Source organism: Gambusia affinis, linkage group LG03 (assembly GCF_019740435.1).
Source record: "Gambusia affinis linkage group LG03, SWU_Gaff_1.0, whole genome shotgun sequence".
Classification (NCBI taxonomy): Eukaryota; Metazoa; Chordata; class Actinopteri; order Cyprinodontiformes; family Poeciliidae; genus Gambusia; species Gambusia affinis.
The window spans coordinates 24,434,819-24,461,195 of record NC_057870.1 but is presented as its reverse complement, the minus strand read 5'-3'; the positions used below and the strand labels follow the sequence as shown (position 1 = coordinate 24,461,195).

Genomic DNA, 26,377 nt, shown 5'->3' with positions numbered 1-26,377 from the left:
TTCCTGTTTAAAATAAATATTTATTAAATCTTCTCATGTTAGCATACCATGCAACCACTCACTTATCTTTAAAACAAATAAGTGCTTTTGATTTTTTTATCATAGGAACGGCAGTTTAATCTTGACCTGAAACTACCACAAAGCCTTCAGGGAGCCAGACAAAAATAAAGGGGCTCAGACAGATTACTCACCACAACACTTGGGGAAGTCTTAATGAGGAATGTGTGCAACAGTCTCCCTGTGTCAATGCCTCACTCTCCCACCTAAAACTAACAAAAGGTCTAGATCATTTTCCAGGTTCAAAGATTTCACAGTCTGATGAACATTGGTGTAACTGGGGGACATAAAGGGGTCAGTTTAGATTGGGTTTGGTCTCTGTGAGCAATAGGATGGTAATTCATACTGGAATTATTGTACATCCAGAGAACAAACTGGACATATTTGTAGAAATGTGACCTGGAAAAGCACATATTATTTAAGAATTTTAAACCTCTTTGTCTAAACATTTGACATCCATTCAACCAATAAAACATTTAGAACAAAACTTTAATATGGCTTTCTCAGTCAAAGTTTTCCCTTTCCTAAAATAAGGCATCCATGCCTGTAATATATCACCAGACAACAACATGCTATTTGTTTTATAATGCTGTGGGTGTGTTAGCTCCAGTGAAGGAAATTGCCTGTTAGTTTAAATATAGCTGCTTTTATCCCAAGTTTTCATGCGAAGAAATCTTTACTTCTGCTACATATTGTCTGCACTGGTTCTTGTTAGAGGAACTCCCATGTATGGCCTATTAGCATTGATATCATTGCTTTTTTTACAAGCAGGCTAAAGTTTATCGCTCTAGAGATAAATTCTGGTTGTAACATTGTGTCCGTTAGGGTCAGAATGGGAGGTGTTGTTCAGACAGAAAAGTTATTTTCTTTCTAGTATGAAGCAATTTTGTAAGAAAGCATTTTCACATCTTTTTCTTCAAAATACCAGTCCAAAATGTAGTCAGATTCTTCTTCACTCACAATTGAGCTACAGCCAAATTGCAACAACATTGAGATAAGTCTGTGGTAGGTCCATAACCACAAACTCATAGGCCAACTTCTTTTGTACTTTGGAAGAATAAATAAACAGACCAGAGAGTGCTGCCATCAGGCTGCAGATTTATGAGTTGACTGTATTGTCTGCCGTTGTGTTTGTCATAGAGTGAGCCCAGTGTGTCATGTCTCTGTGGCTTTTGAGCCGCAAATAAATCACACAAGCTGACCTACAGCAGTATGAGTATTGAAGGGGATTACAGCCTTCAGACAGTACAACTGAACAAAGCCTTTAATTCAGTTCAGTTCAGCTTACATTTATAGTGACAATCCAAAGCCACTTCATGAAAAAAAAATAACATTTATATACAGAAACATAGAAGAGTGATTCCAATGATGCAAACAGATTCAAAAGCATTTGCATACGCTCCAGTTCAATCCATGTCATAAAGCACTGCAGGCAAGTTTGGTTAATTTAGCAAATTACTGAAAAGATTCATATCACAGAACTTTAGGGAGAATGCATCAAGCCACTTACTTTGCAGCAACCTCTCCTCCGAAACAAGGTTGTTGCTACAGTGGACAATCGCTCACTTTTAACTCTACAATAATCCCTCATACTTAGCATGTATTTAGCAACAGTGAAGCGAACTCTTCTTCAACAAGAACTCTCCAACAGGACTTGTTTCAGCACAAATATCTGCAACCACCAACTGAGGGTTTGAGATGACAGAGGACAATTTAGCTTTTTTTTTTTTTATCTGGAACAATCAATTAAAAAAAATCAAATCAGAACACTCAATGAATTAAAGAGAATACATTTTTACCAGATAGAAAGTGTTAAACAGTTTTGTCAGTGATAAATATGTGAAGTGAAAAAATATAAATTTAAAAAAATCGGAATTTAGAAATTGTGAGATGGCTCACAGCTAGACAACACCTCAATGTCATTTAAATGCTGTCACTAACACATCAAGCATCTGGGGGCAGCTCTCTGAATAACAAAAATGCATTTCATAAAAGAGAGAACCTTATGTAACAATGAAAGAAAATCCCCCCAAGCAAATATTAAAAGCCTTTAGCTTGGTGTGAAAATGTTTACAAGCTGTGATACGTGCCAAATATTTCAGGATTTACTAGTGTTGACAAAGCATGATGCTCGGATTTTAGTGTTTTATAAAAGAATTTTAACATATTTTTAATATTGTATTCTCTCTCTCTCTGCATAGTTTTAGGTTAGCGCTCTTTAAGGCATTGGAATAAAACTTAATTTCTGCATGTTGCATATTGGCGCCTTAATGACTTAACTCATTTGCTTGAGCGTTGACACGTGTTGAAGATGCACTGCTGCATCAACAGACCTGTCTGAACAGGAGGGAAGAAGCAGACCTGGTCCATTCAAACGAGGGAACCCTCTTTCTCTGCTTCCCCCACGCTCCTGGGAGGAAAGTAGATACTCCTCCTCCTCCGTCCTCCACCGAGAAGGAAGCTTTCTCTCCCCTAAAACCCTGATCGGGCTGCCAGTCCTCCTCGGAGCGTGTCCCCCTACACAATCGGAATCTGAGCCTGTTCATGTCATGACCCGGAGCAGTGCAGGATCGAAGAGGTCGACTCCTCCAACCAGCCTGGTTCTCCGATGCAGCTGACTCTTCTCCCGGGTTTCCACTTTGGTTCTTATGAAATATGCTATGTCCGCTGGAGTGCTCGCTTCTCTTTCGGCTGCACTTTGTTTTCATGTTGGCAGCGGGCCACGATGAGCTATCTGCCAGACTCCTCTCCCTCTCTAACGAGCAAGGTCAGTGTGGTTGCATGGAAGCAACTTTTTGCGAAAATCTCTGCAGAGTGCATTCAACAGTTCACTTTACTATTCTATAGGTCATTTGTCTCAGTCTGGCTCAGATCCATCCATCGTCCATCCCGTGAGAATCAGCGCTGACGGTGAGTTTGTCTCCCACTCCGTGTCTCACCATTTCAAGACCGGGAGATCCAGGCGTGCGCTCCGGTCCTTTTCTCCAGAGGGACAGGTCTACTACAAGCTCAACTACAATGGTCGAACATTAATGTTCAATTTGACCAAAAACCACCACCTGCTGTCAACCGAATACGTCCTGGAGAGGAGAAATGGCAGTGCCAGCAGGGCTGAGCCTGTCCTGTCTGAGGGGAATTCCTGCCACCTTCTTGGCACGGTGGAAGCCCCTGATGTTAAAGGAACGGCTGCCATCAGCACCTGCAGAGGACTGGTATGGTTATTTTACTGACTAGTGTAGGACTAAAAGTAGTTTATTTTAAGCCCAGTTTCATTCATCAGAGAAAGAATGTGGTTTAGTTAGTTTTAGTTATATCTGGCTGATGTCTGATTACAGAACTGTCCAGACTGCAGTCAGAATTTGTCAATTGAAGTTTTAAAGCAGTGTTGCCTGTTTAAAATGAATGATGTTGTTGGTTCAGGCTCCATTTTGTAACCATAAAAGGCCGCAGTTGTCTTTTTTTCAGCCAGTTGACCAGCAGTGTGCAGCCAAAGGCAGGTTATGATGAGTGCTGCATTGCTATATGTGTTGCACGGGCTGCACCTTTGGCATGTAATCAAAAGGACTTTAAATTGTAGAAATAATGGGATGTCCCAAAGCAAGATATGTTGTTTTGAATGATTCTCAAATAGAAAAGGGAGCACTGCCTCTTTTAGGTCGGGGGTCATCCTGTGCTCCTAGCAGATGAGAAGATCAAGTATCTTGATATGCCTAAGGTGACTTGTTCACAAGTGATCATGGCATGGACCAGGAGGTGGACAAATGGATTGGGATTTTGTCTGCAGTAATGCAGACACTACTCTGGATGGTGGTGGTAAAGAAAGAGTCTAGTAAAAAAGTAAAACAATTTATGGATTTATTAAAGTACCTGAAGCAGACCCAGAACGCAGCAAAGGAATGTTGATTTCTTTAGGATTACCCAGAATCAGCTAGAATAAGGGGTGTGTTGGTTCTCCTCCTGGACTTGTTACCCCTGTGATCTGATCTCGGCTCTCTAGAAGAAAATGGATGGGTTGGTGGAACATATGATGAGAAATGTTGGAGGTTTTGGACGTTTTAAAACCCTGCATTCCTTGCTGCAGGTAGCCAGCTCACACCTACTCTAAGCAGATATGTGCCCCAGGCAGCCAGCAGACTCCTCTATCTGACAGTGTTTGTCGGTTTGCTCTTCAAAGCCTTTCTGACACTATTTGCATAAGGTCTGTTCTGCAGACTCACTGACTGCTGCTTCACATCTTTTCCTTTTCACCGGCACCCTTTAGCATTCATGCACTCTTATTGCTGCTCTCTGTACTTACAGAATGTCTTCATGAACTCCATCTGAGCATGCAGTGTCTCTTTGTTCTGTGCTCGGAATAGGGCTTCTGTAACAGCTTCTGGCATATTTTATTGCATGGAAAATAAGGTGTGACAGACAGAGACCCAGGAAACCCTTCTTTCTTCTGAAGAAAGAAGCAGGTTACTTACTTTGGCTGTAGTGTTTCTAATCAGATGAAAAAGCCAGCTGGACAACAGATTTCTAGGAATAATATTCCATAAAACGTTTACAGGAATCACAAGCTAGATTTATGTATCAAATATACTTTGTAAAGCCTTTACTCACCATAAATACCTTATTTATTATGACAAGGTTTATACAAACAACCAAAGAGAGCATGAATGAAGAACATGAACATTTGGTCTGTGGGAAAAAGTGATGTTCTAACTTCTTGTATTGAAGTCTGCCTCAGTGTGTGAGTGTATTGCTCCATTGTGTCACAACATGAATTCCTCATCCAACCATTTCTCAGTTACGCTTCTGTAAATTGTGTTATGTCTCCCTGACTTGTATTTCTTAACTTGTCACACATGACTCATAATGAGACTGAAATGATGACAGGAGCCTGGAAAATGTATGTCTTTGACCGACTTTTCATCTTGCTCCAAGGAAAAGGATGCCTTACGTAATGTTAAATTTGGCCTCTCTAGTCTTACAGTGTTTAAAGTACTCTTTGTACAAATCCGAATGTTCTAGTTGTCATCCTTAATCTGCTGCAGGTTGATGTATAGCACTGTACAGAACTTTGGGTAAAAGTTTACAGCAGCTGAAAGCACACAGAAACCATCAAACACCAAGACTCAGCCAGACAGAAAAGTCCTGCCAGCTGCAAGGAGGCCATTCAACCTCATGAGGCAGAGAAAGAGGAACTGGATACATGGAAATGGGGATCTTTACTTATCTGGCACTGGGTAGACATTTCTGATGACAGGTAAAAGAACAATGACACATGTCAGAAAATTTTTCTTTATTCCACTTTTTTAAAATTCAAGTTGTTCTAATAGTCGAGTTGTCAGCTGACACAGTGACACAGTGAGCTCTTTAAGTTATTGTTTTTATTTTATAGATAATTACAATGACACTTCCTGTCTACAGTCTAGTGTGTCATTGTTAGACAAGAGGGAACAATAAAGACCAGCGATGCACCAATCAGTGAGCCAGATTTACCTTGATCAGCTCTGACCAGTGAACTGTGGGTCAAACATAAATTAGCTTTTCTGTTCATAAAAGGTGATTAATTATCAGCTTACTTATGTTGTGCATTACAATTTCTGTTCGTCATATTATTAAGGTTTTCTTATATCTAGTTGCTGTAAACCTGAAAAGACTTCTATCAGGAAGATGAGAAAATGATGCTCTACTGAATTCTAGCAAACAGCTACAATGGCCACGACACATTTGCTCAACAAAGAAAAGAGAAGTTGACTGTAAAAAAAATAAAATGATTTCCTCTCCCTACCCCCCAGAAAATGACATTTGCAGAAACCTCATTGATTTGTTTAGCACGAAGAATGGCTGCTCTGCATCTGCTGACTAACCAGCAAAAAAAATCTATATAATTTTTACTGATTTCAACATGTGTATCTTTGTCAGTTTTGGAAAAAAAGGTGCAAACGTCCTGAACAAACAACCCAAACTAATTTGCTGTTAATTCTTAGGACTGACCTCTTTCAATCACACATGACCTAAACCTGAAGTTTGAACCAGTGAGCAGACTGAAGAAAATACAGTCTGTCTTTTGGAGTAGTACCTTCTCACATTCAGTTCCTCTGGGTAATAATGAATGTTTGAAAATGTATGCAATGTATAAAGCTGGTAACATAACTGGATCATGGTTCCTTATTGGTGTGAAGCCACATCATAGCCCAAGCTACTATATTAGCACCTCTACATCCTGTCATTTTAGCATTCTGCGTCTGGCTGGAGACTTAATTGCTCTGCAGTTCAAACAAACAAAGTTTTACTGCTGCTAACTCAGCTATACTTACTCTAAAACCGTGTGTTTTTGCATCATGCAGGCCCCCCTTACTCTTGCTGAACACTTGAACCACATTGTTGAACTGAGAATAAGCTAATCTGTTTTTAGCTGTTTTTGTTGGGAACTCACATGAGTATTTTTGCATGCCCGCAGGCAATGCACAAGGCAAGTACATGCAAGCTCAGACCTATTATAACATTATTTCCCTCACCTAGATGAAAAATTCTGTGCATTTATGCAAATGAAAAATGCCAGTAAGGTTTTTGACCTCCAAAAATTAACCCTCATCCCCTAATTATACGTTGAACTTAGAGGAATGCAGAGGCAAATTTGTTTGGTGCAGCCCTTAATCTACCTTCAGTAAGTGCAAGTTTGTGCTTCATCATGTTACAGTAATGAGCACCATCAGCCCCCACCTCTCCTTGTGTCCCATTTAATCTCTACTGAGGACACAGTTTGCATTACGGCAGCCACTCTATTTCAGGTCCACTCGGCCACTTCTAGCCCACAGAAGCAGGAAACAGGGGTAAAGCAGTTCCACATGGCTGGTGTATTTAGAGCACAGATCCATGTTATGGTAACCTCCTATGGCTCTGGCACCTCACACCCAAACAGCATGCTTCCTTTCAGGTCAGAGGAAAAGGATTAATGAACAGAGGTTGGAAAGGGGAAAGTGAAATACTGTCCAAGTTGACAGAACATTCAGAATTCAGAGTTGCAGCAAAGCATTTCTCCATGTATGGTGAAACAGAAAATAAAGACTTTGCTCACATGGCTTCAGGTTGTCTGTGCATGAAGATCAGAAAGATCACAAAGGATCTGTGTACAGTATAGTAATTTAAAGATCACCATTAACACTATAAACACCCAGTGCAGGCAGAGTGACTATGCCTGGATGTTTCATGCACATCATACAGAGCAGCAGTTTGACTTCTTAATGTGTCTCTTTGTAGCATTCCTTACTGGTTGCTCTGCAGACCACCACCTGCCTTTGTCTGCTGGGACTCAGCGGAAGTCTTAAAACTCAGGGAGCAGGACCAGGAGATGATCACAGTCACTGCCAAACAAGGGTTCAGGTCTGAGATAAAGTTTAAAGCAAGAATATAAGAAAATTTTCTGGACTTTAACAACTCTTCCATATGTACGGTAATTAGGAAATGGAGTACAGGGAAAACTATTAATGCAATTAATGCACAAATGCATGACTGTCCACTTTAATCATCAGGTGTTAATTAATAGTCAAGAGGCTCATGACACCTTTGGAGGAGCTGTAAAGATTCAAAGGTCATCTTCTGTTGACTAGAAAACTATTAGTAATGCACACTAGAAATCTGGCTTCTACAGGAGAGTGGTGAAAAAAGTCATTGTTAAGGAAATCCAACATGTTGGGTACACATGCAAACATTGAAATTGGTTGAAAATGGACCAGAAATCACAATGTATCGCAGCTTAAACCACAACAAAAATCTGTGGTAAATTGTAAAAATCAATGTCAAGATGTTCTCCTTCTACACTCTGAGCTTGATCTTTTTTCAAAAGAAGACTGTGCAGAAATTTTTGTGTCTAGATTTCTAGATGTGTAAAGCTGGTAAAGACAGACCAAACTGTAACTGCTGCGAAATCTGGTTCTACTAATGATTGCGGTGGGGCTAAATGTAACTGCATGCCACATTTTTTAGATTACATTTTCATAATAATTGGGAAGCCCATTTTTCCTTGTATTTCCACTTCACAATTCTTCTCTTTGTGTCCGTGTGTAAGTCTATAACATAAAATACACTGTTTTATGCTGTAACATGACAAAACGTGAACAAGTTCAAGTGGTATGAATAGGTATGTAAAGCAGTTTATATTAACAAGGTTTCCAATAATATTTTGTCGGGTGTTCAGCCCTTACAGCTGAGATAAGACTGTTATTACTGTCGCACAGAGTGTTTGGGCGAGATATAGAGGAACTGCTCAGTCAGCTGAGTGTTTGTTGCACAGAGCTTGTGAGAAACTGTTCCTACTGACTGTAGACATATCAGCCAGCATGCTTTGGAGATGAGTCCACCACAACTCTGGGATGTTTGGCTGAAGGCCCACACTCTGAGTTGCTGCTGAAGAAACCATGCTTCAGCGTTAATATTTTTATAGAAAAACAACCAAAACCTCCAGCATAAACAGACCTTTTTCACCGCTGTTTTCTCACTGTGGTTTAGAGTGAAAACACTACAGAGCACTTCAGCTGCATCCAGCAGAGCATCTGTTCAGTACATGTGGAAACCTAAATTTTTGGATTTAGTGTAGCAGATGGAGAAATTTTTTTCGTTCCAAAGGGAGTGTCGATTTCTAGTTACTGAACTCCAGTGGGATACAGAGTCATAGCTATGCAGACTGCTGAAGGAGCATCCTCCCATTTCTTTTGCCTCTTCTTCCAAGAAACACATGTATAACTTTTAAAATGACTTAGAAAGCTGAGCAGTGCTGGAACAGCTGGTTAGATGAGGAACAAGAAAAGAAGTCCAAGAAATTTATGACATAAAAAAAAAAAGATTTGGCTTTCATCTTTGTTGATAAAGACTTTCTTCTCACCGTTGATTTTCTCATTAAGAATTATTCTTTGTTTTGTTTTTTTTCCAGTAGGATTAAGAAAAGTGGATGGTCTAGCATTGCAGGAGGGGACCTGTCATTGTTTTTGAGTTCTTGAACTGTTGAAACAAAAATTTTACGTCAATTCCTGGTCATTTCCATCTGATCTGCTGGAGAAGGTTTAAAATTTCAGCCATTACCTGAACTTCCTTGGAAATTCACATTTATGTGGATACCTTTCATGCAGTGCAAAACATAAACCAAAGAAAACTTAAACTCAAACCCCAAATTATCATAACAGTGGATATTTCTAAGGATGTTTCAATGAGCTGCTATGTTCTTGTTGTCAACTTATCAGAATCAGAGCACACCTGCCTCATCTGCCATGTCATGTGCTCTCGTCTTTCCTTTTTTGAAGTGTGGTTAAAAGAAATGGGCCGCTATGTCGAATCAATTTCTTCATGTTATTGTTTGTTTGCAGGAGCAATTTGTGTTTCTGTTTAAATAGCCTCCACCTGTAAGAACATGTACAACATACTTTCAAAGGAGTTGTTGCATTGCTGCCCGAGGAGAAGAAAAAGGTTCATATTCTGATCTGCTGGCTTATGACAGATTTCAGCCAGATGGAAATAACGTGGGCTGGTTGTTTCTGCAGGTTTTTAAGATGGGGATCATCTGCCCTCCTGGCTTTCAGTGAAACTTTGTAGTTAACGATGATTTGTTTGGCATCTCTACCAGAGTTCTGTTTCCATGTATGAAAATGAGACTTAATATTTTATTTGACACAGGTTTTTCTCTATTCCTTTTGTTAAACAATTAATCATGCTCCAAAAAGAGCTATTTAAGCTTTGCTTGCTTTGGGATGTGTGAGTCATCTCAATGAATGATCTGAGCCCAAACTTGCCACGCTGTCGTGGGTTTTTTTTCTTTCTTTCTCTTGCTGCAGAGAGGATTCTTTTCCCTGCCGGAGGGGCATTTCTTCATCGAACCTGCCCAGAAATTGCCCAGTGATCCTGCAGGGATGCCAGAACCACACGTTGTCTATCCAAGGCATACTGACGAAAAGCATAGACAAAAACGCAGCCTGGAGTCCAAACACACTCCCAGCCTCTGTGGAGTTCAAGGTGTGTCCTTTCACTCAGTGTGTGTATATACAACTGCAGGTGTGTGTGAAACTGTAAATGAGTTTTCTTCCTTTTTTGTGCTCAGCCTGCACCTGAGTCAACCTAGGATAAGTGTGCTCTAAGCTATGCGTTTCATTATGCGTGCTTTAGATGCTCCAAGTGACTCTCACCAGGTGGAAAAAGAGAGGGAGGAATGGGAGAGGGAGCAGCAGAGGGGGGAGGCTCAGGCTCAGTCCCGCTCGCAGCGATCAGTCAGCCGAGAGCGATGGGTGGAGACCATGGTGGTGGCTGACTCCAAACTCATAGAATACCATGGCAGCGACAATGTTGAGTCCTACATTTTCACCATCATGAACATGGTAAAGAACTTTTTTTTCTTCCGTTTAAGCTGATTACGTGTTGTCATAACTGCACAGGCTGTTTTTTGGGGGGGGTTTTTTATCATCACGGGTCATTTTTATGCTGACAGGTTGCTGGAATATTTCATGATGCCAGTATTGGAAATGCCATCCATGTTATCTTGGTCCGCCTCATTCTGCTTCAAGGAGAAGAGGTAGAAATAATCTAAAGTTTTCCAAATACTCAACTATGCTTTTGTGATTTTTTTGATAAGTGCTTACATTATTAAGCACGCAACTTTATATCACATGCTTAACTCTAGTTCACTCATCAGTGAGTGTAATACTTTAAAAGAGAGAGGGCAGGTGGCCCGCTTCTTAAAGACCTGCTGAAACAACCATCCAAGAGGGAGTTGTGTGCAGCATAACAGAGGGTTGGGGACAAATGATATGTACAAAATCACAGACAGCATATTTATTGGGATTTATTGTTGATTGATGGATGGATAAATTTTCTTTGACATTTAATAAATAATGATTGTATTAAACTTTGCTTGTGTGAACTGAGCGTTGAGTAGTATTGTCAAAGATTTTGACAATACTAAATAAATAATGTGTAAATAATCCTTTGGCTTTTCTTGTTACTTACAAATGGAAAAAGTTAAAAAGAGTTTAAAATGTGGTGATTTTTTTGGTCAAACTCTCATATTTGCTGCAGAAAGGATTGAAGATTGCTCACCATGCAGACACTACTCTGTCCAGTTTCTGTGCATGGCAGAAAAACTTGAATCCTCAGAGTGACACTCACCCAGCTCACCACGATCTGGCTGTTCTGATCACAAGGCAAGTGTCAAGTCTTTCCTTTAAGTCACATTGTGTTCTGTACATGTTCCCTATGTGAAGTGAGGCAGTATGTGTAATAATTTTTCACATTTGTTTCCCTCTAAAGGAAAGATATTTGTGCAGGAATGAACCAGCCATGTGAGACTCTGGGTCTCTCTCATCTATCTGGGATGTGTCAACCCCACCGCAGCTGCAACATCAACGAGGATTCAGGATTGCCTGTCGCCTTCACTGTTGCTCATGAAATGGGCCATAGGTAGTGCAATTTTAATACCTGTAAAGTACCAAACAGAGAATCATCACAAGAATAAAGTACCAATATGTAGTTAACAGTATTATTTCACTAGACATGAAGGTATGGATAAACAAGAGTGCTGTACATTGTATTTTTTCTCAAAGGATGATTCCCAGTTAGAAAGTCAGCTTATTGAGAGATAATTGTTACAATGTACAATATATAAAATGAGAAAAAGAGAAAAACACTACTCATTAATCAAATCGCTGAAAAATATAACATTTATGTAATAGAACAATAAAAATAAATTTTAGAAAACAAAGCTTACATGTGGAGTTTCTCAAGACAATATACCCAGACCAGTTTTATTTTACATCCAAATGATTCTCGTACTGCTGAAAAGTAAGCATTACAATGTCATAGGGACTATAACTAAAATTAGGGCAGCATTTATGAACAGCTCACTGAAAAACCTAAAATGTTCAGAAAATGTCTCCTTTAGCTTTGGACTTTCCCATTAAAGTAAAAAGTTAATTTCTGTCATATCTTACAACTCTATTTGTTTTAAAGTTGCATGAACACTTCTTTCTTTGCATTTGTTCCTCTGATTCTATAAATATATTTCTTGTTTTGAATATAGTTTTCCACTGATTGTTCCTTAGTTTTTCTGTAAATCAGTCCAAATTAAAGCTATGTCCATTATTAGATTTGTCTTGCCCTATGTAAACTTCCTGGTTTACTCTGTAATGAGATCATTGCCAAATAATCAATCAATCAAATTTCAATCAAATTTTATTTGTATAGCGCATTTCAGCAGCAAGGCATTTCAAAGTGCTTTACATCAAATCAGACACAAAAACACAATGCAACAAAGAATCAACAATCAAAACACAACTTTAAGTCAGGTTCTGTCAAAAATGTTGTAATTGATTACGTTTCAAGTACAACTCTAAACAAGTGGGCTTTTAGTTGAGATTTAAAGAAAGTCAGTGTTTCAGCTGTTTTACAGTTTTCTGGAAGTTTGTTCCAGATTTGTGGTGCATAGATGCTAAATAAGTACAGTAAACAAACAAAGCCTTTGTATTAAAGCCTTTGCAGTCTTTATTTAAGTTGTGCTAATTTGTGATTCATTGCAGTTTTGGGATTCATCATGACGGCCAAGGGAATGACTGTGAGGTGGGAACAAAACACCCGTTCATAATGTCAAGGCAACTGATGTATGACAGTTCACCTCTTACTTGGTCGTCCTGCTCCAAAGAGTACATCACACGTTTCCTCGAGTAAGGCAGAATCAGAACTTCATTATTCTAAAACCACTCACTATGAAGTGCTGACAAGAATTTCTTTTTTTTTTTTTTTTTTCATTTTTTTTTTTGTGGGGCAAGTAAATTTTCTGAAGAAGCATTTACGTCTCTTACTGGGTCCATAGTACTCCTGGATTACCTGAATGTGTTGGTGCTGATATTTTATGCATGATGGAAGTCAAGCCATAAAACCACCACTTTATGGCATTTGAGACGAGAAAGAAGAACAAACAAAATGACGACAATTACAGGGGACACGGAAGATTAAAACTCTAGAATTTTTAGGAAGAATTGTGCTAAAGATGAATTGGATAATTCTGATTAAATCTTACAATATGTTTTTCCAGCTTCAGCACAGTCAGATGAGAAAGTTTGTGCCCATATTTGTATGTGCAGAGACCATTTACTTCTTCTCCCAAACAAAATAATTGACCTCATATTAATTTGCCTTAGTCGTGGCTGGGGTTTCTGTTTGGATGACCGTCCATCCAAGAGAGACCTGACTACCCCTCTGGCCCGTCTTGGTGTCCGCTACACCACCCATCATCAGTGCCAGCTCCAGTATGGTCCAAATGCTACTTTCTGTCCAGAGGTGGATGTAAGTCTTGTTCAAATTAAACTATACATTAAATTCTTCAGAAAACAGATGTTACTAATGTTGATTTTTGCCTTTTTATTTCAGAATGTTTGCCAGATTCTTTGGTGTTCAGTGAATGGTAGCTGTAGATCCAAATTGGACTCGCCTATAGATGGTACTCGCTGTGGACCAGACAAGGTAAACGCCGTTATACGTTTAGCCATGCTAGGGTTTCATTTATAAGTGGAGGGCGTAGTTAACCTCTCAAAAACACCTCAAGTAATTTTAAATAATCTCAGTATTATTTTTTTCTTACTTAGTGGTGTATTTCTGGAGAGTGTGTAATTGTGGGTAAACTGCCAGAGACTGTGAATGGAGGCTGGGGGCCTTGGGGTAAGTGGTCCTACTGCTCCAGGACTTGTGGAACTGGAGTTCAGTCTGCAGAGAGGGAATGTAACAATCCCAAGTAAGAACTTACTCTGGACCTCCTATTTTCTTTTTCTTTAATCCTTTGTTGTGTGGTTGATTTAAAATATTCTGTTGTCCATCAGACCTGAATTTGGAGGAAAGTATTGCACTGGAGAAAGGAAGCGTTACCGGACCTGCAACACCAAACCTTGTCAGAATGAGAAGCCGTCCTTCAGAGAGATGCTGTGCAGTGAGTTTGACACAGTGCCATATCACAACCAGCTCTACCAGTGGATCCCAGTTGTTAACCCATGTAAGTGATGAAACCCTCAAACAGACTGGGTATTTTATTTATTTTTTTTTACATTTTCTGTTTCATAACATAATTCAACAATAGATGCAGTTCTTGGTATTAATCAATAGGGGGCAACATTAACCCTTGAAAGTTTGTCATTCAAGCAGCATCTGCACTCAAATTCTGTTGGGTTTTCATGGCAGTTTGTCGATATAAAATGGTTGTAATAGTCATTGTCAATTTATACAAAACAAATTCAATTTTAGCGGTATCATCAGATGAGTTTTTAATGTTAGCTGTTTAATAAGAGATAGAAAATAAAGCTGGGTTACTTCAATTTCAGGTAATTATGTTTTAGTCACTCAACATTTCTTTGGAATTAAATCTTACTTGTTTACTGTTTTGGGGTCCTGTCAGTTTTAGATCTCTTCCTGGAGAGGCCTGTCAACAAATAATCATTTAATTTAGGTGTGTTGAACCAAAGAGGGAACGGAAACAGGCAGGATATCGGCCCCTGAGGCCTGACTTTGGACATCACCGTATTAATCTATTGGACAGTTAGATCATTTTATGTTATGCCTTGTAGTGCAATTTTAAAGTTTATCTGTATGCATATAGTAATTTGTATGGCATAAAATTATAGTTATAATAACAGTAGCAATAAATGATTATAAATAAAAGTAATGAGGGAAAAAGTCAATAAATAAATTAACGTGATTCTTTTTTTTTTTAATGCTCATCCTCAGTAAATCCCTGCGAACTTCACTGCCGACCAGTTAGTGACTATTTTTCGGAGAAGATGCTTGACGCGGTGACCGACGGGACCCCGTGCTTCATGAACAACAAGTCCAGAAACATCTGTGTTAACGGAGTGTGCAAGGTAGTGTGCCTGGGTAAGAAACCAGTAGGGACTGGGAGGGTTATATTGGAGCGGGATAATGACACACTGCAGAGCAACTACATACTGACAGAGGGAGAAGATCCTCTGTGGAAACTTCCACTGTGCTGTGATTTGTGTGTTTGTGTGTAGGAGGTTGGCTGTGACTTTGGTATTGACTCAAACGCAGTGGAGGATCGCTGTGGGGTCTGTCTGGGCGACGGCACAAGCTGTGAGACGGTTTATAAGACGTATAATGAACAACAAGGTTTTGGTGAGTGAAACGCCAATCGCAGTGCTTTGCAAAATTATTCATGTCCTTTTCATGTCCTTATTTGTATTTTGTCAGATTACAAGATTCTTTTAGAGCAGGGGTGTCAAAGTCAAATGGACGGAGGGCCAAATAAAAAATTTAGCTACAAGCCGAGGGCCGGACTGATCGAATGTTCATTGAGATTCTTTTAAATGACGCATTTGGTGAACGCGCGTGTTGTGAGGATCGAACGGGGTGTCGCGTGTTGTGAGGATCGAAGCGTGCGTCGTTAGAGGATCGAACGGGGTGCGTCGTTGTGAGGATCGAACGGGGTGCGTCGTTGTGAGGATCGAACGGGGGAGGGTGCGTTGCCAGAGGATCGAACGGGGTGCGTGCGTTGTGAGGATCGAACGGGGGGGGGGGGGTGCGTGCGTTGTGAGGATCGAACGGGGAGCGTGCGTTGAGGATCGAACGGGGTGCGTCGTTGCCAGAGGATCGAACGGGGGGTGCGTTGCAGAGGATCGAACGGGGGTGCGTGCGTTGAGGATCGAACGGGGGTGCGTCGTTGTGAGGATCGAACGGGGGTGCGTCGTTGTATGAGGATCGAACGGGGTGCGGCGTTGAGGATCGAACGGGGTGCGTGCGTTCAGAGGATCGAACGGGGGTGCGGCGCCAGAGGATCGAACGGGGGTGCGGCGCTAGAGGATCGAACGGGGTAGGATCGAACGAGGATCGAACGGGGTGCATCTCGCATTTTTTCAGACGGGGTGCCGGCTTGCTGCGGGCCGGTTCTAATAATAAATCAAGATCATCCCAGGGGCCGTAGAAAATCTTCTCGCGGGCCTTGACTCTGACATATGTGTTTTAGAGCATTGTAGATTCAAAGAAAATGTATACAAAAATGGCAGAAAAATATAAAAAGTTGTTTTCAGATTTCAGATTCCCCTTTGCTTTGATACAAATAAATGAAATGCCATCATTTGTCTTCAGATATCTCCTAAATCATTTTCAGTATGGATGCAGCTCTCAGAGAATATTAGTGGACAAATAATCATAAAGACCAAAGAACACAACAGACAAATCAAATTAACAGTATTGGAAATGCCTTAAAGTAGCAGCCTGCTATTAGACAATACCTCAAGCTTATGGTGGTCGGTGGACCAGGTGGTGCCGATTCCATGGGTGAATGACTGAGCCTAAGGGCTTTGGAGTCCTCTGACTTAATAAAACGCTTCATAAATGTAGGCGATTTACCTACATACCAATCGCCTAGGTAAAACTTTCTGGTAGCAGCATTATGCTGTGATGATTCCTTTCTTCAGCTATGACAATTTCGGCAAAAGACTTGAGAGTAGGTGAATGTTCACATTTCAGCACGACAAGTGTCACTTCTACTAATCTGACTGAGCTTGCAGAGATAGATGGCTCATGCTGACTATGCTGCCTTAAAGTACCACCATCTCCACAGGGTGATCTTTTTTTTTTGTATGGAGAAGTTTTCAAATCCATATATATAGTTTCCCTTCTACATAATAATTATGCATTATTTTGTTTTGGCCTATCATTTAAAATCGAAATGAAACACATTCAAGTTTGCGATTGCAACATAGCACAATGTGTTGTGTGAACATTTTGGCCAGGTGCTGTATCAAGCTGAGGGAGACTGTATGATTATAAAATTATTAACGCAAAGCAGACATACTGCTAATGGAAAAAAGCTTTGATGGACCTACTAAGATGAGTGTGAAAAAGCACAGAAATAAAATTTATGTCTGCAGGCACAGAGGTCATTTCAGGGCAGTGCGTCAGCATTGTACAGTTCTTTATTGCCATGGCATCAACCTCATCCACACTTTGCAGCTGTTTGTCCTGTTGTGCTGAGATGTAAGTGTGCATGCATGCAAGCCCATGTTTGTCTGAAGATACACATCTTTGTCTGGTTTTACTGCACTTGGACAAGCACGCGCTAAATCAACATACCGTGAAGACAGATTCATAGTGAAAGAGGCCTTAAAACAATAAAAGCTCCCCTCCTTCCCACCTTCCTCCCTGCAATCTCTCTTTCTTTCTGTGTGTGTGTTTGCTGCACGTTGCATCCCTTCCAGATAACCGGCCCAGATGTGTGAGACTTCAAAAGGCTCAGACCGAGGGCAAGCATCCCCCCACCTCCTTTCACAAACACACACACACACACACGCCCACACCTTCCCACAAACATCATTAAACTGCACAGACCCGCTCATTGCTGCTTTCGTCCTCCCCCAAACCACCCACCTCCCATCCCCACGCAATAAAAAACAGAGACAGGGCAGTGCACCCCCTCCTCCAGCCCACCCCCTCTGTGCCGAATAAGCACACATTCAGTCACAGATGCCAGGCATCCATGCACACCGAGCCCACCCGGGTTAAACATCAGAGAGAAGGTGTCTGAAAGTCTGGGTGTGAGCGTGGCAGCTGCCATGGTGGGCCATCCCATTACCTCAGTGCGACTCTGATTCCCCTCCTGACTCTCCAGGGTACATGGACATGGGGGTGATACCAGAGGGCGCCCGGGACATTCTGGTGAGGGAAGCCGAGGAGGCAGGTAACTTCCTGGCCCTCAGAAGTTTGGGGTCAGATGAGTACTTCCTCAATGGGAACTTCATCATCCAGTGGAACGGCGAGTACGAGGCAGGTGGGACGACATTCTATTATGAGCGCAGAGGAGACATGGAGAACCTCACTGCACCTGGACCTACCAAGCAGCCAGTCTTGCTCCAGGTAGGTTGTCCCTTTCATAGGAGTGAATGAAAGCAACTGTTTTTTCAGTTCAGAAGTTTTAGAATAATCAGCGTTGTGCCACTTCACCCATAAAAAGAGTCCTGTTTATAGAGGTTAAAACTGAATTAATTTGTGTTTGTAGTTCACTTTCTAATCAAACTGAATTGAGTCCCACCACAAAACAGTCCTTGGTCATTCATTTTTACTAAATAAAATGAAGGAAAGCACAATCAGTGCTGTGAAAAAGCATTTAGCCCCTTTACAGATTTCTTCTGTGAATTTATTTTTTGTATCAGTCTAGATTACACCAATTTTAATTTCAGATAAATATAACCATATTAAATACAAAAAGAATAGTAATTACTCCCTAATTACCATAACTGACTGTGACACACTCACTTACCAGGTTTGCTATATCTGGCAGTGAGATTTTAATATGGATTTGGATTAATTTTGGCCAATTTTTCACTAAATTAAAGAAGTTTTTGAGCATCAATTGCCTGTTCAGGGCCAAAATGAATCAATTAGACTGGGCTTTGACTAGACCACTACACAATCCTTTTTTTTTTCTTTTCGTCATTGAGAGATGAACTTGCTGGTCTGCTCTTGGTGATTGTTCTGGTAAATGATCCAATTCCACTGGATTACAAAGTGATAGCAGAATATTCCTTTTCAGGTTTTTCTGATTGAAAGTCAGCAGGATCCTGACGCAGCCCACACCATCATGCCACCACCACCATGTTTTTCTATTAGTTTGATTATCTTTTTCTGAAATGACATGCCACAGATGTAAAACAGATGTGCTTTAGATGTTGTTCTTGATTCCGGTGTGACCTGAATGAGTTATTGGTGACATTTTGATGTTCGATATTTGTATTTCTCATTTGTGGATAAAAGCTCTCACTAGGATTTCCTGGAGACGTAAAGCCATAAAAATAGCATTTGTAACACTTTCCAGATTGATAAATTTCTGTGACTTTTTTCTCATCTGCTCTTCAATGAGGTTGTCGTATTATTTCCATCCATTTGAATATTTGAAACACGGAAGTGTGACAAAAAAGCAAAAGCAGAAATCTATAATCGTCCAAATTAAAGCTCTAATGAAAAATCAGTTGGAGAAGAATGTGAATTATTTGATTACATTATGGTTTTTTTTTATAGTTGTTGTTTCAGGAGAAGAATCCAGGTATAAATATAGAATACACCGTCAAGAAGACAAAATTCATAGAAAATGAGGTCCATGAACCCACTTACAGCTGGAGACATGGAGCCTGGACGGACTGCAGCGCCACCTGTGGCCTAGGTTTGGCTCATTTTGAAACATCTTGCTTTTGTTTTTCCAATAAAATATACTAAATTAAAAATGTTTTTGTCCTTAGGAGAGCAGCACCAGCCAGTGCTGTGTTTTGAAACAGATGTGGGTGTCGTGGACGAGTCTCTGTGTGACCTAGACAGCCGTCCAGAGGACCAACACCGTAAATGTAAAAATATGGAATGTCCTGCAAGGTGCATCCTCGCATTACATTGTAGATTTTCTGCAGTTAAAATCAACCATTTTTGTTGCATAACCAAGATTTCAACTTTTACCTGTGAATAGCAACCATAACAGCTTCACAACTCAAAGGTCTATATTGATATAAACATTTCTATTTTCTGTAGTTTAGGGTGTACTATATATATATATTGAGACACCATGTATACAAACTAAAAGTTAAAATCTTTTCAACATTATTGACAGCATTTTTATGGTGTTTGTGCAAAGAAGAACATTACAAACAATACTTGAACATGCTTATTTTTTAAAAAGATAGTTTGAGCTCCATGTGTTTGGTAAGAATAGTTTTGCTTACCTTGTTGTTCTGTTCTCTGGCTCTTAGGTGGTGGGTTGGTGGTTGGCAGCATTGTACAGAAACCTGTGGATCAACAGGATTGAGGAAGAGAACCGTTCTTTGTGTCCGCACTGTTTCAGGGGAGGAGAGGGTACTCCACCCTGTGGAATGCAAGCATCTGCTTAAACCTAAACCTGTGGTGCCATGCAACAGAGATGTGCCATGTGGGCAGGAATGGGCTGTTGGCAACTGGGAGGAAGTAAGCTTTTTTTAAGGGTAGCTTGTCTTCTTCTGGGTAGCAGCTTGTTTCTTAACCTCAGTTTTACCAATAAAAAACTTTCATTGCAAGAATCTCCACCAGCTTGATATTGCTTTTATTGTGATTTTTAGTGCCCCGTCACATGTGGAGGAGGAGTTCGCTCGCGCACCGTGTCGTGCACATTGGTGCCAAAGAAGATCTGTGACCTCTCAACCAAACCCAGGTCCAAATCACTGTGTGCTTTGCAGAGCTGCCCAAACTCAAGTCTTCACAAACGTCCTGGGTTTCCCCCTGTTTATCGCCGCATTTACCCAAATAAAACTCCCTCTACTAAACATCCTGGCTCAACATCATTAGCACCTATAAGCTCCACAGCTGTGCCTACAACAACCACCAAAGAAACTACAACTGCCACCACAAAATCCACTTTAAGCCCTCAAGTTGCATTTACTGAAATTATAGTCTCACAGGATCATGACTTTAGTGTTCTGATGAGGAAAATGAAAAATGAAAAGAGGAAAGTTTATCCTAATAAATCTAGTTCTTCTAATAAAGAAAAGAAAACAAGTGTTAGAGAGGAGGAAAATGTAGACACAGAGGAGGGAAGTACTGAGGATGGGGTCCTGTATTCCCCAGGATATGATTACATCGTTGAGGACAAGACAAAACAAGAAGAGAAGATTATTGACCTGGACTTTTTCACCACTGTAACGTCTCTAACGACTCGTCTTCAGACAACCACACCAAAACCACAAGCACGTCCTCTTACCAACCATGCAACTAGAATGCCACCCACAACTGCTTTGCCATTCTCTCTTACGAGTACTGACACATGTTCAAGGACAACCCACCACTTACCCAACATCAACACCACCTCAAATGTTGAATCATACCACCCATGGAAACAACGTGCTCCTCTAACCACTCCCATGAATAAGTTTGGCCCGGGCCGTTCAAAAACTATCTTCAAAACAATGCAAGTTCCTGTAACAACTGTAAGAAAACCATCCACCACTGCAGCTCCTCCTCATGTGACATTTATGAACCTGAAGAGCTCCCCTGCAACAACCAAGAAAACCACTCAAACTGTTCATGCTAAAAAACAACCCAGGTCCAAAGGAAGCCACGTCAAGAGCCAAAACCAGCAACCAAGAAGTCAGCAGAGCAGTTCCACGAGTGACCAAAGAAACCTGATGGCCAGAGAACCACTTAGCATGGATGTATTTTGGGTTGTTGGAAACTGGAGTGAGGTGTGTAAAGATACATTTCAAACTTTTTGTCTCAGTCTGCAAAACATAATTCCAGTAAACATTTACATTAAAGATATTTCCATGATCCTACCCTGAACATCTATCCACTGAAACTTAATTATCCTACACGCTCAAGATTTATTCTTCTCAGTCTGTTTTTGCAGATAACCTAACGCAGATTTAAAATTCACACAGTTTAATTAACAGAAAGTGTAAACTGTAGAGAAATTTAAACTGGGATAAAAAACAGTGACACATAAAATACTGCTAAGAAAATTAAACTAATCCACAAGGCTTAGCATCTTCTCTTCAAAAAGCTTCACACTGAATGTTCAGGGTAATATGAACAGTACTATTTCCACAAAAGAAATATTTTCAGGCATAAATTTCTACTTTAATGTTTTTATCCTGGTAGATCCACCTGAAATCCACCAGCAACCTACAACAGGTCTTGGAAATGTTCCCAAAGTGGAATTGGAAGAATGTTCCGGAGTAGACATTACAAAATAAAAAAAAAGATATTAAAGCAAATCAAATAGCTTTCAGTAGACTAGTTTGTGGGCCAAACCAACATATAATGGTACATTTATGTTTATGCCATTAAATAATTATAGACCAAAAAGAAGGATGTCCAAAGATTTGATATGGTCCATTAAAATGTATGATGTTTTTATTTCCACAGAAACACTGACATTAAGTGTAATGCGTTAATGTTGTGCTAAGCATAAACATATTTTTTAAAGATGATACTCATTTCTGTCCAGTGCTCAACAACATGTGGGATTGGAGCTCTATGGAGAACCGTGGTGTGCAGTTCAGAGAATGAAGAAGACTGTGCCAACATGAAGAGACCTGAGCCTGCACGAACATGTCATCTGCAACCATGCGCTACCTGGCAAACTGGCAGCTGGAGCAAGGTCAGCAACTTTAGATGTCAGGAAACTGATAGTCACACAGTTAACTTGTTAATTACAATTAATACTAGAATACATTAATTATTAATTATTCTCTGTCACTAAAGAAATACAAAAAACTGTCTTGTCTCTGTTTTAACTCACATAGTTTTGTTTGGCGCGTGTTATGTTGGAATTCTCCACAGTGTCCGGAAAGCTGTGGGTCTGTGAGAAGGAGGCACCGTGACGTTCAGTGTGTTGATTCTCAGAGTAAACGTCCACTCAGACCTTTCCACTGTCAGATTGTGTCCAGCAGACCCCTAAGCGCCCTGGGTTGCCCCCAAAAGCCCTGTATGAACTGGACTGTGTCACCCTGGGGACTGGTAGGACAATCATACATTCATTTTACATGCTATTAAACATAGCAGGGCATATTTAGGAACATTATCTGTGCTGCTTATGCTTGTAGACATGGCATTTTTATTTATTTTGTTGTTAAAATGACTAGCTGAAATATTTTTCATCCTTAATTAACACTGAGGTAAGAGTTTCATGAGTTTGAAATCCTATTAGCTCCCGTGAAAACACTATTCCCACCGTCAAATACGGTGCAGCATCAAGCTGTGGAGATAATTTTCTTCAGGAGGGACAGAGAAGCTGGTCAAATAAACAGGACAATCATAGAAAACCTTCTAAAAGACTGCAAAACACTGAAAATTATGGCTGAGGTCCACAATTCAGCACTACAACAAACCCAAACATACAGCCAGAGCTGCAACACAATGGTTTAGATCAAAGTACATCCTTGTATTTTGCAATGCTTTCTGTATAGGCAAGGGGGCTGTTTGGAGAAACAATCTAAAAATAAAGTAGTAATGCTTGCTGTTCCCAGTGCTCTACCAGCTGTGGTGAAGGCATCAGGGAGCGACTGGTGTACTGCCCTGAACCTCATCGCTGCAGCCCCACGTCCAGGCCAAACGACACTGAACTGTGCAGTCTAAAACCTTGCACGCACTGGAAAACCGAAGGCTGGGGGGAGGTCAGTCTCACTCTGCTGGCCCACAATTAAAGTTTAGGTGTTTGATTTTTTTCTAACTTACTACTCTTATATCTAGTGCTCTGTGAGCTGTGGAGAGGGTCAACAGCAACGCACAGTCAACTGCGTGAGCGATCAGGATTCGGCCGTTTTGCCAAACCGCTTTTGTGAGATTTCTAAACCAGAGACACTCCAGAAATGCAACTTGCAGGAATGCAAGAAAAGCTCAGGTTTGTATGCATGAGCGTGTTCCTGTCTTCCTCTGGTGGTGAAAGAGGTTGATCAGAAAAGCAGTTTTCGTTCCCACACACATTGTGCATGCACACATTCGCACCTCAATTTCACATTGTGAAGGTAACAATTCTCAATAGCTGGCATTTAGTGCTGATTAAATTTTAGTGGCAAGCTTTATTTTTGGTCTAACTACAACTAATCAGTGCCAAGGAAATTAAGACACGTCTGTATTGACTGCTGCGCAAATGGCAGGTAATACCATGTCAAGCAGCATTGCACCTACTGTAGGTATTGCGCTGTACAAAATCAGAGCATCACATTACACCTTCAGAGAAGAACAGGAGACACAAGGTTCTGAATAAAAAATGGTATGATTAATTTCTTTAATTCAAACAGCTTACTAATCTTTGTTTATCATTAGAGATTCACTGAGAAATCAGCTGATAACCAGACCTGGCCAATTTTAGCTTCATCATTCTGTTAGCCCGATTGTGTAGTTACATTCCTTTCCTTATGTAAGGGCAAATGTGTTCATGCATTGGACTTCAGATTTTGTTTTGGTTTCTGTCTGTTCAGTTTGTAGAAAAAACACCATGTCCTCCCGCTTCTGTGACAAGCTGAAGCTGTTGGGTCGCTGTATGCTTCGGTCGGTTCAAAGACAGTGTTGCTTCACCTGCAGGGCGCTACCAAGACTGGACTCATAATGACTGCAACATGGCCTACCATCTGTTCATGAAATACTGGTACAAAACAACCGCCATCCACAGACTGAGAAACCATGGTGCTAATGGCAACTTCAGCAAGCCAAACTGACTGCCTCAGTGGTCACTGCTTTTCTTTTGTTTTTGTTTTTTTTATTCTACCATGTTCAGTTCTTCAAAATTTACTGTAGTAAAATTTTGGATCAAAACCAGGTAATGCAAAAATCCAAAGTGCTTGGAAAACTTCAGAAATATATTTGAGCATGAGACCAGGGGAAAATGAGATTATGCATAGACATGGGCTGGTATAACAATCTCCCAAAATAGACTCCACAAGTTCATATTTACACAAAAATCAAAAGGTTGAACATGATTTAGGTTTGTTCATTTCTTTCTCTAAGAATAGAAAATAAGCCGATTTTGGCTGGTTAACTAATCAGGGCATCTGATCATGTAGCCAGTCTGCAGTTAGATTCTTAACAGAGTACCTCACCAGGGAGTCATCCAGGTGCAAGATGTCACCTCAACTGGCTCCATTTGATGTGGTGGAGCAGCAGCTCTACTCTGAAACCCTCTTAACTGACCGAACCCAGACACCCTAGTTTTGGCTGTTTGTATCGGTGTTCTCGTTCTTTCACTACCCAGAGCTTGTGACCACAGATCAGGGTAGGAATATCCATCTACTGGTAAATTGAGGCTCAGCTCTCTTTTCACCAGGACAGACCTGTAAAGGACTTGCATCACTGCAGACGCGGCACTAAGTCGTGAAAAGTTTTTCACAACAGCATAAATTTCCCAGCTGTCAAATGTATCCTTTCTTGTTTGTACAGAAAAGTGTGCCAGCTTTCTTTCGGTTAGCTGAGTATTTGTGTGTAGAAACAATTGGGTTTATTTATGTCCAGGCATCCAGAAAAAAATGTTGGCAATTCTTGCACGTCCTCTGGCCAATAAAATGGTTCTAAGTGGCAGGAACAACTTTTGAAGTATTATAAACAGTAACTTTTTATAACCTTGGAATGCCTCAATACAGACAGCCGGCCCATGCCTCGTTATTTGTTAACATGCATTTCTAAGTCAAAGGTGCTTTTACAGCTTAATAAAGGTGCTTTTAAAATTAGGCTGCTGATGATTCACTGCTAATACTTAATGTTGTTTTTTAATGAACTGGTAAAACAGAATGTAAATTAAGATTTTCTGTCAATCCAACATTGCTTGGATGGACGTCAACACTTTTTAACACTTGGATTTGTGTTTTGTTGAATTATGTTTTGTTTTTCTCAGAGCCAGCACTAACTGTGTGTTCATGTAAAACATTTTATAGACCATTTTTTTCTTATTGTCAAAAATTTATAAATCAGCTGCGGAATGCAACAATCTCCTCTCAGACTTGTTGCACCCTTTTAAAACTAAGACAGAGGTGTTGCAGGTCATCCCTCTCAGGTCCCTCTTAAGATGGCACTTGTGATTATATGAAATTGTTTACCAAGTTGTACATCTTCAGCTCCTTTGCTTCGCTGCTCTTTGTTTCTTTCACTTCAAGTTGTGAGTGAAAGAGGCTTGGACAAACATGAGGCTAGATGAAAAATTCGTCGTTCGCAGGACGTCCCATCTTCACTCATACACTTCTTTGCCAAAATTGTTTTCTTGTCTGTCTTCACACATATAAACTTGAGTGACATCCCACTCCAAATCCAAAAGGTTTAAAATGATGTCATGTACAACAACTTTAATTCTGAAAAGATCTAAGAGTGTTCACAGAGCACATTCTTTTGGTCAGGCACTTTCATAACCCATTGTCAATCACAGTGGTCTGCACTGTGGTACTGACTTGATCTGTTGGGTTAAGATCAGTTCCATGTGCATGTTCCACACTTAGCTCACTCATCTATGTCTTTACAGAGTTTGCTTTGTCATGTTGGTACAAAAAGGACTAGAAAGTCTGGAGCATTTCCTAAAAATGCTTTTGTATGTTGAAGCATTAAAAGTTTCTTTCTTTGGAGCTAAGAGCTCAAACCCCAGTTCTGGAAAACAAAATCCTCTGAGTCACACTTTGCAAAATACACTCAAGCAAATACCGTTCTCTTGGCTATTCTCACCAGTTGGATTGCTCAACAAAGAAGCATGGTTTGTCACTTCAAAGAATGATTTTATATATATATATATATATATATATATATATATATATATATATATATATATATATATAATTGCTTAACACCTCTGCATCTGGCACTGTAC

General features: G+C 40.3%; 1 protein-coding gene across 3 annotated transcripts; it reads left to right on the top strand.

The window, feature by feature from the left end:
* The first annotated feature begins 1,880 nt into the window (after positions 1-1,880).
* adamts12 (ADAM metallopeptidase with thrombospondin type 1 motif, 12) lies at positions 1,881-26,272 on the top strand. 3 transcript variants are annotated; one of them, XM_044112862.1, is made up of 24 exons: positions 1,881-2,824; positions 2,905-3,269; positions 9,870-10,047; positions 10,198-10,406; positions 10,517-10,600; positions 11,104-11,228; positions 11,335-11,484; positions 12,600-12,743; positions 13,221-13,365; positions 13,450-13,542; positions 13,665-13,810; positions 13,896-14,065; positions 14,794-14,927; positions 15,078-15,198; positions 17,693-17,937; positions 19,099-19,240; positions 19,317-19,418; positions 19,907-20,025; positions 20,157-21,275; positions 22,040-22,192; positions 22,375-22,551; positions 23,061-23,207; positions 23,284-23,434; positions 24,015-26,272. In XM_044112862.1, exons 1-24 carry the CDS (start codon positions 2,713-2,715, stop codon positions 24,140-24,142), a joined length of 4,659 nt encoding a protein of 1,552 aa, XP_043968797.1. In that variant the 5' UTR covers positions 1,881-2,712; the 3' UTR covers positions 24,143-26,272. The 3 variants fall into 3 exon arrangements, with proteins under 3 accessions (XP_043968797.1, XP_043968796.1, XP_043968798.1); XM_044112861.1 differs by having other exon boundaries at positions 1,882-2,824; positions 19,317-19,443; positions 19,815-20,025; XM_044112863.1 differs by having other exon boundaries at positions 2,791-2,824; positions 2,905-2,967; positions 19,317-19,443; positions 19,815-20,025.
* Positions 26,273-26,377: the final 105 nt, after the last annotated feature.